Source organism: Paracoccidioides brasiliensis (genome assembly GCF_000150735.1).
Source record: "Paracoccidioides brasiliensis Pb18 unplaced genomic scaffold supercont2.7, whole genome shotgun sequence".
Lineage (NCBI taxonomy): Eukaryota > Fungi > Ascomycota > Eurotiomycetes > Onygenales > Ajellomycetaceae > Paracoccidioides > Paracoccidioides brasiliensis.
The window spans coordinates 1,375,601-1,387,737 of NW_011371364.1; the positions used below are offsets into that span (position 1 = coordinate 1,375,601).

At 49.4% G+C, this 12,137-nt stretch overlaps 6 protein-coding genes across 6 annotated transcripts; 2 read left to right on the top strand and 4 right to left on the bottom strand.

The window, feature by feature from the left end:
• Positions 1–112: 112 nt before the first annotated feature.
• On the top strand, positions 113–1,558 carry PADG_06127 (uncharacterized protein; the record flags this gene model as incomplete). Its single annotated transcript, XM_010763056.1, has 3 exons — positions 113–203; positions 331–921; positions 1,035–1,558. The coding sequence occupies 3 exons, from the start codon at positions 113–115 to the stop codon at positions 1,556–1,558; spliced, it is 1,206 nt and encodes a 401-aa protein (XP_010761358.1).
• Positions 1,559–2,276: 718 nt separating this feature from the next.
• Positions 2,277–4,624, bottom strand: PADG_06128 (uncharacterized protein; the record flags this gene model as incomplete). The annotated part of the gene is made up of 3 exons (XM_010763240.1): positions 2,277–3,569; positions 3,660–4,430; positions 4,568–4,624. 3 exons carry the CDS (start codon positions 4,622–4,624, stop codon positions 2,277–2,279), a joined length of 2,121 nt encoding a protein of 706 aa, XP_010761542.1.
• Positions 4,625–5,542: 918 nt separating this feature from the next.
• PADG_12041 (RNA polymerase III-inhibiting protein MAF1) lies at positions 5,543–6,700 on the bottom strand (the record flags this gene model as incomplete). The annotated part of the gene is made up of 2 exons (XM_010763327.1): positions 5,543–6,619; positions 6,653–6,700. 2 exons carry the CDS (start codon positions 6,698–6,700, stop codon positions 5,543–5,545), a joined length of 1,125 nt encoding a protein of 374 aa, XP_010761629.1.
• A 1,594-nt stretch (positions 6,701–8,294) lies between these two features.
• On the bottom strand, positions 8,295–9,069 carry PADG_06129 (uncharacterized protein; the record flags this gene model as incomplete). Its single annotated transcript, XM_010763057.1, has 4 exons — positions 8,295–8,599; positions 8,704–8,821; positions 8,951–8,984; positions 9,059–9,069. The coding sequence occupies 4 exons, from the start codon at positions 9,067–9,069 to the stop codon at positions 8,295–8,297; spliced, it is 468 nt and encodes a 155-aa protein (XP_010761359.1).
• Positions 9,070–9,536: 467 nt separating this feature from the next.
• PADG_06130 (uncharacterized protein) lies at positions 9,537–10,568 on the top strand (the record flags this gene model as incomplete). Its single annotated transcript, XM_010763058.1, has 1 exon — positions 9,537–10,568. One exon carries the CDS (start codon positions 9,537–9,539, stop codon positions 10,566–10,568), a length of 1,032 nt encoding a protein of 343 aa, XP_010761360.1.
• Positions 10,569–10,849: 281 nt separating this feature from the next.
• On the bottom strand, positions 10,850–11,794 carry PADG_06131 (BUD32 protein kinase; the record flags this gene model as incomplete). The annotated part of the gene is made up of 1 exon (XM_010763241.1): positions 10,850–11,794. One exon carries the CDS (start codon positions 11,792–11,794, stop codon positions 10,850–10,852), a length of 945 nt encoding a protein of 314 aa, XP_010761543.1.
• Between the last annotated feature and the right edge of the window lie 343 nt (positions 11,795–12,137).

Here is a 12,137-nt window from a genome sequence, read left to right on the forward strand (position 1 = left end):
TTGGTATTTGAGATTTTCTTGATGCCTCTATTCCGTCATTGAGAGTCGTCGTCTCACGCGCTTCATTACGAGCTAGCTATAATAGATCTAAAATCTCATATCCGCCGCCCCAATGAACGGGTTTGCGAAGCATGGCTTGGATGAAGATGCGTTTGGGGAGAAGTTTGGCATCGGATCGGGATTGAGGACTTTTGATGCGTTTCGTAAGTTTTCTTAATGGTGCATTGAATTCTTAAGCGTCCATCTATATCCTATTTTACCTCCTGGAGCGAATCGTAAAAAAAATGTCCCAGGCTAACAAACTGCTTCCTCTGCCCAACAAATCACCAGCAAAAACAAAGCCCACATACACCTCCTCAACTCGACGCGGCGGCCAGTGGACCGTCGTTGTGTTCGTCCTCTGCGCCCTCCTCTCCATCAGCGAGCTCCGTACCTGGTACAAGGGTGTGGAGAACCACCACTTTAGCGTCGAGAAGGGCATCTCGCGCGAGCTACAGCTAAACCTCGACATCGTAGTCGCAATGACATGCGACGCACTGCGTATAAACGTGCAAGATGCAGCGGGGGATCGAATCCTCGCATCAGACATGCTGAACAAGGAACCCACAAGCTGGGCTGCGTGGAACCGGGAGCTGAACGTTGCTCTGAGCGGGGGTGGTCGCGAGTACCAGACGCTTGCTGAAGAGGATGCGGGGCGGCTGATGGAGCAGGAGGAGGATATGCATGTGGGGCATGCGCTGGGGGAGGCGCGGAGGAGCCACAAGCGGAAGTTCCCCAAAGGTCCAAAGTTGAAGAGAGGTGAGATGCCGGATTCGTGTCGCATCTATGGGAGCTTGGAGGGGAATAAGGTACAGGGTGACTTTCACATTACTGCGAGGGGCCACGGGTATTTCGAGTTTGGGGAGCATTTGGATCATCATGGTATGTTTTCTATTGCCTTTTCTCTCCCAACCCAACCCAACATCCCCTATATCCCTGCCCCGTAAAGATGAATATCAGTCCTAACAAGCCAAACCCAAATATATAAAAAAAAGCCTTCAACTTCTCGCACATGATTACAGAACTATCCTTCGGCCCACATTACTCCACTCTCCTCAACCCGCTTGACAAAACAATGTCCACAACCCCCTTCAACTTCTACAAGTACCAGTACTACATGTCCATCGTGCCAACCATCTACACCCGCGCCGGCACCGTCGACCCATACAGCCAAGTCCTCCCAGACCCATCCACCATCTCCCCCTCCCAGCGCAAAAACACCATCTTCACCAACCAGTATGCTGTAACCTCTCGATCCCACGAGCTGCCCGACGTCCAGTTCCACGTACCTGGCATCTTCTTCAAGTACAACATCGAGCCGATTTTGCTGATTATCAGTGAGGAGAGGGGCAGCTTGCTGGCGCTGCTGGTCCGGCTGGTCAATGTTATGGCGGGCGTGGTGGTGGCGGGAGGGTGGTTGTTTCATCTAAGTACGTGGGCGACGGAGTTCATCAGTAGGAGAAGGCGGAAGCCTGAGGGTATGCTGAATGGGAGGGTTGGGGAGGAGGAGGATGAGTGAGGGACATTCATTTCTTTCCTCTCTCTTTTTCTCTTTTTCTCTTTCTTTCTTTCTTTCTTTTTTATTTTTTTTTTTTTATTTTTTTGGTTCTGGATAGATGCTATACATCTCCCCCCCTATTTTCCTCTAGGCTTCTCTTCGCTCTCTTTACGATTTTTTTCTATGTTTAATTGCTCGTCAAAGGTTTTTTTAGATTCTCGCGATCTTTCCAATCTAGCGTTCTATTATTCCCCGAGCTGCTTTTATTCAGGGGCTTTCTGTCTCGTTGCTCACACTTGAATGATACGTTCTCTTTCGGTAGATGGATTTGTTTGTACTGTATGCTAATTACTTTGTACTGTTTCGACAATCCAATTCATTTTTTGTGAAGTAGACCACATTAGTTCACAATTGAGGGAGGATGGGGTGGGAGTTTAAAACTGAAATTTAGGTTTTCACATACAAATTCATTTTGCTTGAGTGTGTGTCAAAGCATATGTTACATGCTAGAAAAGAAGAAAATCTCCTGGATGGGTATGTGGAACACGGGAGATAAGGACTACCAACAGGTAAAGATAATTAATAGAATGATGCCATCAGAAAGCCTCAACCAGCCAACAAATAACATATCTCGCCATTCCAACCAACATCAACACATCTGACAGCCCAAAAGCCCTCATATCCTATAAAGAACCAATCCAAACTCTTCATCCAGACAGCCAGCAACAACATTCGAACCTCAAACCTCGAAAATCTCACCAAATCCCACACCAGCCCCCTGAGCTCCATACCTCGACTCAACCAAATCCAACCTCCACCCCTTCCAATTCTTCAGCGCCTCATGAATCTCCTTCGTCCGCTCGTCCCGCATCCTCTTTTCCTCCGCTGCCCACGCCTCAGCGTCCGCATGGGACCCAACCTCCCCGTCCTTTTCAGAAAAAAGATTCTGCGCGTGACTGATATTCGACACAGCTCGGCTACGATGACGGCCATGGCCTGCAGCTGGACTGCCAGACTCCCCTCTAAAAGCAGCCAGCCCACTGGAGAGTACAGTAGTAAACGAAGAATGTTTCTGCTGTTGCTGCTGCTGCTGCTGCTGGTGTCTGCCAGTAGCCATGCTCTTACGACGGGAATGATCCGACCCGGTACCGGAAAGCCCGCCAACGAGATCCACATCATCAAACGCACCAGCGGATGAGGAACGATCGGCGAGATCGTCCTCCAGGTCGCCTCCGCCGCGATGAGAAGCACCTGCAGACAGCTCGCTCTTCCTCTCCTGCCAAATTCCACGACGCAGGTCAAAATTCTCCCCCTCAAGCTCACGAACCCGTCTCTCCAGCCGCTGCCTTGCTTCGTCTTCCAGCTCATCAAGACCCTCCTCGTCTCCAACATTACTCACCCCCTGTTTCCGCATGTGCTCCCGCTCTTCACGCAGTCGTAGATTCTCATTCTCAATAGTGATTAGCTTGCGCTTTAGCATCGTAGCGTCCTTTTCAAACTTGTCGCGTTCACGCTGGCGGATGCTACTTCTATTCTCAGACTCCTTGTGAAGATTCCCCAGCGCTTGAAGTTTTTTCTCCAGCGTTTCAATCTTCTTATCAGCCTCAGATTTCGCGGCTTCGGCCTCCTGAAGCTGCCGTTCTAGATTCTTGATTAGGGTTTCTGAAGAAGTTTTATCCACTCCTTCCTTTACAGCTTTTTCCACTGCACGGGTAAGTGAGTATTTGGCATCTGCAAGTTCACGTTGCGTTTTCTCAAGCGTAGCTTCACTACGTGAGAGCTTATCTTCGAGGGCAGATACCTGTTCCTGGGTAGCAGACGTAGTCGACGATTGCGAATTGAGCTGGGCACGTAAATTCGAGATCTCCAATTCCATAGCTTCAATCGTAGCAGATTTAGAATCTAATTCAGCAAGAAGAGCAGGCGGGGGCGACTCCGCATTTCCGGATCCAGATACAGAAACACTATTCGTCCGATGCGATTTGCTATGCAACTGCGCATTCTGCCGCTGTAACGCCGTGATCTCCGCTTTCTGCAGCAAGAAAAAACAAAATTAATCACATCAACCATCTTAAATAACTATAAGAAAAAGCAATAGAAACTATACTTAAGCAATACTTACCAACATCTCAACCTCCCCCGCCCTCTCCTCCGCCCTCCCCAGCTTCTCCTTCACCATAACCAACTCCCCCCTAACCTCCCTCAACTCCTCCAGCCGCTCCTCCGACCTCTTCCACCTCGCACCTACCTCCTCCACCTCTCTCTCAAGCCTCTTATTCTCCCTCTCCAACTCATCCAGCCTTAGCGCCTGCTTCCTAAACACCTCAGGAATATAGTCTCCATCAGGATTGAGAGGGGGTAACGATGGTGATTTGACACCTGCTGTGGCTGGCTGTGGTGACGTTGGTGAAAAGAATGGCGGTTGGCCTGTCTGCTGACTCAGGGAGGTGCGGCGGAAGGAGGAAGAGCGGAGTTTTGACTGCAGGGATAAGGACGGTTGACGGCCGTGTGGAGTTCGGGAGGGGAGTGGTTCTTCGGTGGTGTCTTTTGTGGGGTGTTCTGGGTTTTCGGTCTGGGGTGGGAGGGTGGACGTAGAAGGTTCCTGAGAAGAACGTTCTTCGGACGCATGTTCATGCTTCACCTCTTCTTCTTCTTCTTCTTCTTCTTCTTGCCCATGTTCTTGAGCGGGAGCAAGTGGGGACTGGTGAGCGGAGGGGGCAGTTTCCACTTCTTCTTCTTCTCCTTCTTCTTCAACTTTCTCAACGGAGGCCGGGGAATCAGCTGTTTCCGTCGTCGTTACAGTCGTCGCAGGCCCCCCGTTTTTGCTCTGCTCTCCAGTGCTGGCAGGTTTCTTCCCAGCCTTCTTGGCCTGTTGCTTTTGCAGTTGTGCAACCTGCAACCGAAACTGTTAGAATTGTAGTGCTATAAAACAATGCGAGCGCAAGAGCTGAAGATCATGGAGGGAGAATTGGGCCCCAATATATATAAATATGTATGAATGCTAGAGTATCGTAAATAAAAGACACCTACGCGCTTCTTCGCAGCGGCAAGTTTTTCCGCCTTTCCCTTGTCTTCTGCATCCGTCATTGTTTCTCTTCCCTTTCACCCAGCTGAAGACTATTAGGGGACTGTGATATGGAATGACATTCGATACAAAAGTTGCTTGTCGTTTTGACCTGTCGTTGTCTACCTTTCCTTCGAAGTCTTTCAACGATCTGATATCGCTTACGTCATCGCACACATCAAACTCACGTGATAAATATCTTTTTGGGGCTGTCTATCCTGCATAAGAAGAGACTCCCTTGGATGACGAATTAAGGAGAGCTTGAACATACTTACATGATATAACTATATACTAGTGAAACTACACATGCCCTCTATTGACTGAAACTGAAACCCTACAAATGCGTTGACACCGCAAGCAGGGGATCGAGTAGATGAAAAACAGAGCTCATCAGAGCCAGGCAATATGATCCCATTGTAGAAAACCTCACTGAATGCATAATCTGGCAGTGTTAAAAGATATAAATGGAGGGGGGTGGAAAGGAGAAAATAATAACAATAGTCCGAATAACATACAACAAATGCCTTCAAGACCCTTTGCTCAGAATCTAGAGGAGGAAGCAAACCCGCCATTCCAGAATCTCTCATCAACAATATAGAAGCGTATGCAATGTATGCGTGGAGGACAAGCGACCGAGATAGAACATCCAAGATAACAAAAGCAAAAACACGATGGAGCCCTGGTATCATCATCATCAGCCAAAAGGGAAGGAAAGAAAATCAACGTGAAAAGCACAAATCCATCGAACGCCGCATCCAACGGCCTCTGGGTGGACAGGGCAGACAGCACCTCAGCTTGGGGAAACATGCAGGGTAAAAGAAAAATATAAAAAAATAAAAAAAATAAAAAAATAAAAACAAAACCCAATTTCTCGCCCACAAGAAATATGCTCCGCCCCAATTCCATATATCTCAGCATTGCCAGTACATTATATCCCCAACTTAAACCTCCATGGAATCCGCAATCTCATCACTAACCGCGCACATCGAACTCTTACTCCTAGACTTAGACTGCACCTCCTCATCGCTAAGAAGATAATTATCAAATTCATCAACAACAGGCCTAACAGGCCTTGATGACGCCTGAGGGGTTTCTTCCACCTCATCCTCCTCCTCCTCCTCCTCCTCCTCCTCCTCCTCCTCCTCCTCCTCCTCCTCTTCCTCCTCCTGTTGGTCTTCCTCCTCCTCCGCACTGGCCCCGCTCACCGGATCGCCCAGCCAGTACTTTACCCGTTTCCTCGCCCCATAATCCGGCGTCGAAAATCCGTCATCCCCATCTCGCATATCAACCAGTGACGGTGTCGTGGATCCATCCGGCAGGTGGTTGAGGATACTAATTCCGCGAAGATATAGGTAACAGACGCGTTTGCGCGTCTTATTGAAGAAGAAATAGTTCAGGCTCCAGATGGACCCTTCTTCACCGTCGTAGGGGTCTTCCTCAGGTGAATAGCAGAATATCGCGCATTCCCTCAGCGACATTTGATTGTCGATTATCTTCCACATTCTGGGCCCCCACGAATGCATTGTGGAGGAGGAGGGACGTAGACCGAAGGTCGTGGTTGATGTTTGAGGGGTGACGTCACGCGTCATGCGGGGGCGGAGGTTAAAGAGTGCGGTATCGATGACATTCATCACGCACCTTAGGCTTTTCTCGCATTGGAAATCGGATGGCCGGAGGAGATGGGAGAAGTCATAATCGGGATGGCTGGCGTTTAGCGTCGCGATGAGATAGGCGAAGGTACGACGGCTTGAATGTTCGCTCAGTGGGCCGAAGGGACTTGAACGCGATAGGTTCAGCGATTGTGCGGCCTGGGAGGCGTTGGGCTGGGAGAGGGAGGCGGAGAGCCGGAGGAGCGATTCATATTGCGATTCCAGCGCGTTTTCGATGTTCTTGTATAATTTCTTGTCACCTCCTGCGGCCTTTGTTGTATACAGATCACAACCACCAACGACGTGGCAGTCCTCTGTGTCGAAGTTGAGGGCGCCTGCTACGTCTTCAAACTCACTGAGTGGGAGGAACTACATGGCATAAATTTCATCAGCAACACTAACACTCCAGGAAGGGACATAGCCCCGAGGATTGCTTCGTCGGACCTTCATGACTGTAGATGATGATGGTTCGTTGTGATTATCAATTCACGGGCTTGATTGATAGTGGATTCTTTGCCGGTAGTAGTTCGATGTGATAGCTCTGCGGAAGCAACCCGAGCAGCGATAAGCGCGTTGCAGGCTTGGTGCAAGGACAACTCTTAGATGATCGACTGAGCCAGACGACGAAGGTCTAGCAGAAAGTAGATGAGGGCAGGACAGGCATCGCGGCAGGTTTACTGGAGTTGATGCTATATTGGTAGATGGTGAGGGGTGAGGGGTGAGAAGTGAGAGGTGAGATGTGAGAGAGGGTGAGAGGGATGTTCATAATAAGTGTGGTTTGGGTTGTGCTGGAGGGGTAATGACGCATGTTTCTTGCTTTGTGGTTCAACTGCGGGTCCGGGGTCACGTGGTCGCTGTGCAGCCGCAACTTCGCCATTGGAAGTGGCGCTGCTTCCTGATACAGCAATTGGCCAAATCAGTCGCAAACACGTAGCAGACTCAAGGAAGGGAGAAGGAGCGAACAAGATAAAGGATCCACACTATTGAAGGAAAGAGAAGAACAAACAAACACAACAAACAACAGCAACAAGAGCAAACACAGCAAACAACAGCAACAAGAGCAACAAGAGCAACAAGAGCAACAAGAGCAACAAGAGCAACAAGAGCAACAAGAGCAACAAGAGCAACACCAACAACAAAGCGCCTGGCAGCCCCTGGTAGGCTCCTGGAAATACTCCCTTGTTTCCCTAGGCACAGTGGTAAATATGAACAGTAGTATTTGGACCCCAACCGGGGATAAAGGATGAAAATGCTTGATCAACTGTTGTTGACGGTAGCAGCTGAGATATTTGACTGGCAGAACTTGTAATCGGCCATAACCCTCCCGATCTCCAATATGGAACCAACCAGTTAACAGTTAGCATGAACAATGAACATCGTCCGCAACAGCAAGCTAGAATCCCAGTTGTCTCAACGCAGCCAATTCAGCCTCAGACTCCTGTAATTCCACCAAAGAATGATCAGCAACTTTCGAAAACATGGGTAACACTCAAGAAAAGGGTGTATAGGAAATATGATCGTCGTATATGATAACCCTATCTTCCGGGGAAATATCCTTCTCCCAAAACAATAAAAATGATGCCGGACGCCGAAATTCACATTCGCCAAGGACAAGATAGGCAAAGCAAAAACGGCCTGCGTAGGAGCCGCTACAAAAGGAAAGGAAAAAAGAAAAAAGAAAAAGGAGGGACGACAAGCTGGGGGGTTCTGCCATGGAGATACCCCGCTACATAATCTTCGTAACCACATCTCGCTCGACCTGGTAGCGGGGTTGGGGAAGAGAGGATGGTTAGCAGGAATATGGCAGTAAGGCGATGGCCATAAAGGGGAAATGTTCGGTGCATTGGAGGGGTGAGAGATGGGAGGTGGGGAGGTTGGATGGGTGGTGGGTTGGTGATTGTGATCTTCAATCGGGGGGGCCAGAGGCAGCAGTTTATTATTAACAGCTTACACTTTCTGCTCTTCCTTTTTTTTGCCCTCTATTCTTTCTCGTCCCTTACCTCTACACCTCTATATATATATGACCCGCCACTCGGATCGGATTTTACTCAAAGAAACCCTCCCCCTCACTCACCTCCATATCCTCCAAACTATCCTGCTGCGAAATGCACCTGAGAACATTCTTCTTGCTGCTCTCCTGCATCTCCCCGGCGAGCAGCAGCTCGTCCAGGATGAAATACGCCTTCTGGAAATTGAAGATGATGTCCAGTTCGCAGACGTTGCCGTAGTACTTGTCCATCTGCTCGACGTAGCGATGGACAATCTCGAGGATGATCAGCTCGTTGTCGGAGGAGGAGCAGCCGGCGATGAAGAAGAGGGATGCATAGCGGCGGTAGACGACTTTGGTGTCTGCAGGTCATCTGTGTTAGACTCATTTCCCTGTAGATACATACATCCCATACATCCATATATAGACATAGATATAGACATAGATCCGTGGACTTTTATCGCACCTTTATACTCGAGAAAGTTGCACATGCGAGTGCGCCTCGAGAGGACGAGCTGTGTGACATCTTTGATGATTTTGGCCTTGTCTTTGGGAGACAGGGTGGAGAACCATTTTGCAAGTCTCTGGAAGGAAAAGAGTGTGGGAGTTAGATTTGTTATTTATTTATTTATTTATTTTTTCGTATCGTAGTATAATTAGAACTCGTGGTGGAAGTGGGCCTGGATTAAGGTGGGTGACGGGGGGGAACTCACCACTTTACCCTGCCTCGACAACAGTATTAGATAGCTGCAGACGGGGGTTTATTGGTTAGCCATATTGTTCCTGGAGGATTGACAAGTAGCAATATTCCGACACCTTACCTGATTGCCATCTTCTCTCGACAGGAGGGTAAAGAATGTGGCAGTGGAGGATGTTTTGTATGGAGAAGTGATAGTTGTATGTTTTTCTATTTTTTACTTCCAACAGGTTGGTTTGGTTGCTTGGTAGGAATAACGGGTGTTAGATAAGCCAATCAAAGCTGCCGCCCCTCAACGACAACGGTTGGAACAGTGAGCAGCGCAAATCCAACGCGACGACTCTTCGATCATTGACGTAGGATTTGAAATGCTCGTAGTGGACTGCGGCCAAAACAAACTGCAGAAAACATATAATAGCACATATATTTATTGACTGCCATTCATTCCATCACTAAGATTAAAGGGTTCATCTCACAGTCTAAAAGTAACTACAGGTCACCATGAGGCTGCTTCTCTCTACATCGTATGCGTGCAAACCCCCCCCTGGCCCCCACCCACCACCATTTCAAACATTAGGAGTTGCTAAGGCATCAAAAGAAATATGTATAAGGCTAACACCAAATCCAGAAACATCGTCAGTGGCGGGCCCTCTGTTATCCAGAGACAAACCTGCAACAAATCCAACGTCGAACTCCTCAACGCCCTCCGCTCCAACTTCGTCGCAGCCCAACATATCGAACCGTCACACACAAACACAAACGGCGCCCTGCAGGCAATCCACGCTGCCCCGCAAAGACTCTCATACAGCAACTATACTACCTGGACATCCAAGCAAGGACAGATCCTCTACGTGCCCGCCATTGACTTCTCAGAAGGGGGCCTGATAGAAGACCGCGACCAGTATGACATCACCGTCAAACTCTTCTATCTCCCAGGAGTTCCCGCCTCACGCCGCTGCGGGCATACACGTGAAGCGATAGACCTCGTCCTGAAGGAGTTGCACGTTAGCTCCATAGACCTGCTCATCGTATCGTTCCCCGGAATCTCATTTGACGAAGACGATGAAGACGACAACGAGGGCGAACGAGAAGATGTAAGGGTGTCAAACGGCACCAAGGCCGGCTGCGGCAATTGTACCAACGACCCATCCGTAGCACCAGACCTGGAAAGCATAGTGCAGACCTGGCGCACTCTCGAATCCCTACATGCAAAGGGCATGATATTTCAACTGGGGCTGGCGGAGTTTGACAGCGATCGCCTGGCCAGATTCCTCCCGCATACCAAAATCCGGCCCGCCGTTGATCAGATTAACGTCAAGGATTGCTGCGTCGTGCCAAAGGCGTTGATCCTCTTTGCCAGACAGGAGAATATCGAGTTGCTGACACATAATGATTGTACGGATATTTTGCCGCAGGGGACGATCCGGGATTTGCTTGCGAGGGGGGAGAAGGGCGCGGGGATACTGTCGCCAACGGCCACGGCGGAAGATGGTGGGTTGAATGGCGATATTGTGCCACAGTGGGTTGTGAAGTATACCGCTGTGGTAAAGGACAGGGGGGTGATTGAGAATAAAGGATATTTTGCGCTTGCGGAAGTGGGGAGTTGTATCAATTCTACTGAGTTGACGGAGTAGATATATCATATGAAGAAAGAAAAAGCAAATTATGTGCTCTTTTTCTTCCTGCTCTGGACGCTGGCGTTCTTTATCTTTTCCAGTTATAGCCCAAAAACATGGCATCTCATGTAAGTTTCCGGGGCGCCGGTAGTTCTTGTCCTTTTTGATCACGGTGAACATCTAGCTAGCATTCTGGTTTCTTGTTTCATGATTCGTTGATTATACGTATGCCACATTTGAAATAAAAATGAGAGAAGGGGAAACCAATAAGCCGCGCCTTTCCTGCAGGGCAATTATTATCACCCGATCATACTCCTCTTCCGTCCCCGCAACCTAACCTGCTCAAGCTTCTTCAACACCAGGTTCGCCCCCTTGTAGCTCTCAGCATACCCCGCAAGAACCTCACAGAACAGTGGCTCTGTTCTCGGATGCGAGCTACCAAACGCCCGTTCAAGGACGTACAGGTCGACGGCCCGATCCTCATCCTGGATACTCTGCCCAGCAAGGCCAAAGTCAATGAGGACGATTTCCCCATCCAGCGAAGGTTTTTCCGGAATCTGTAGCCCAGCATCCTGCGTAATGCACGTACTAATCAGCTGGGTTGATTCTGTCTCCTTCCCTTCCACCGACTGGTGCGCACTGGTGTGTCCAACGGGTCTCAGCATGAGGTTGCTCGTCGTTAAATCACCATGCACAATACCAGCCTGATGCATAGCGCCAACAACAAGCCCAATGCGCCTTAGCAGCACGCATATCTCATCTTCACTCTTCCTTATTTCCATATGATCACTTAGCCCGGCTTTCTCCTTCGATTTCACCCATTTCTCCCAACAGTCAACAACCTGCCTAACAACAATGCCATCCACCCACTCCATCAGCAGCCATGCAGTCCAGTTCGAGCTCCCCTTCCCTGCCATATCCTCCCCCTCCTCTCTGCTCTTCCCATCCCCATCTCCATCAAACCCACACTCAACGTCCAACGCCAGCACGCCAGGCACAGGGACCTTCTCCCTCGACAACTTCACCAAACACCGTGCTTCCTGTAATATGCGCTGGCATGTCAATCTGCTATCGAGGATTGGATGCCGGTAAGGTTTTGCAGGGCGGACTTTGAGAGCGGCGGGGGTGGAAGGTGTGAGGAAGGTAGTTTTGTAAAGACGACCTTCGGCGCCCTGGGCCAGGAGGTGGGAGGGGGAATTGGTAAAGGGGGGAGGGAGTGGGGGTGGGGTATAGGTTGAGGACATGGTTTTCTTGGTTGGTGCCGGTGTGTGGTAGACTGGGAGGGGACGCTTTTTGGGTTTCCGGATTAATTAATGCTAGGATATATGTATGGATGTGAGGTGTAACGAGGGTATTGATGTCTCTGGGATTAGGGTTGGAGTGGTGTTTGTATCTGGCGATGCGCCGATGTTGGGATGCTTTTTCCCCGTTGTGTTTTAGATTATCGGAGACCCTGGAGTTTAACTAACAGTGGCCCTGGCGGGGAGGGTGAGATTACCCCTAATAACTTAACGAGCTTATTAGTAAGTTAGCTAAACATCGACCCCCCCAGCAACCCCAACTGGTCTCCATAAACGTCTTCTTGAG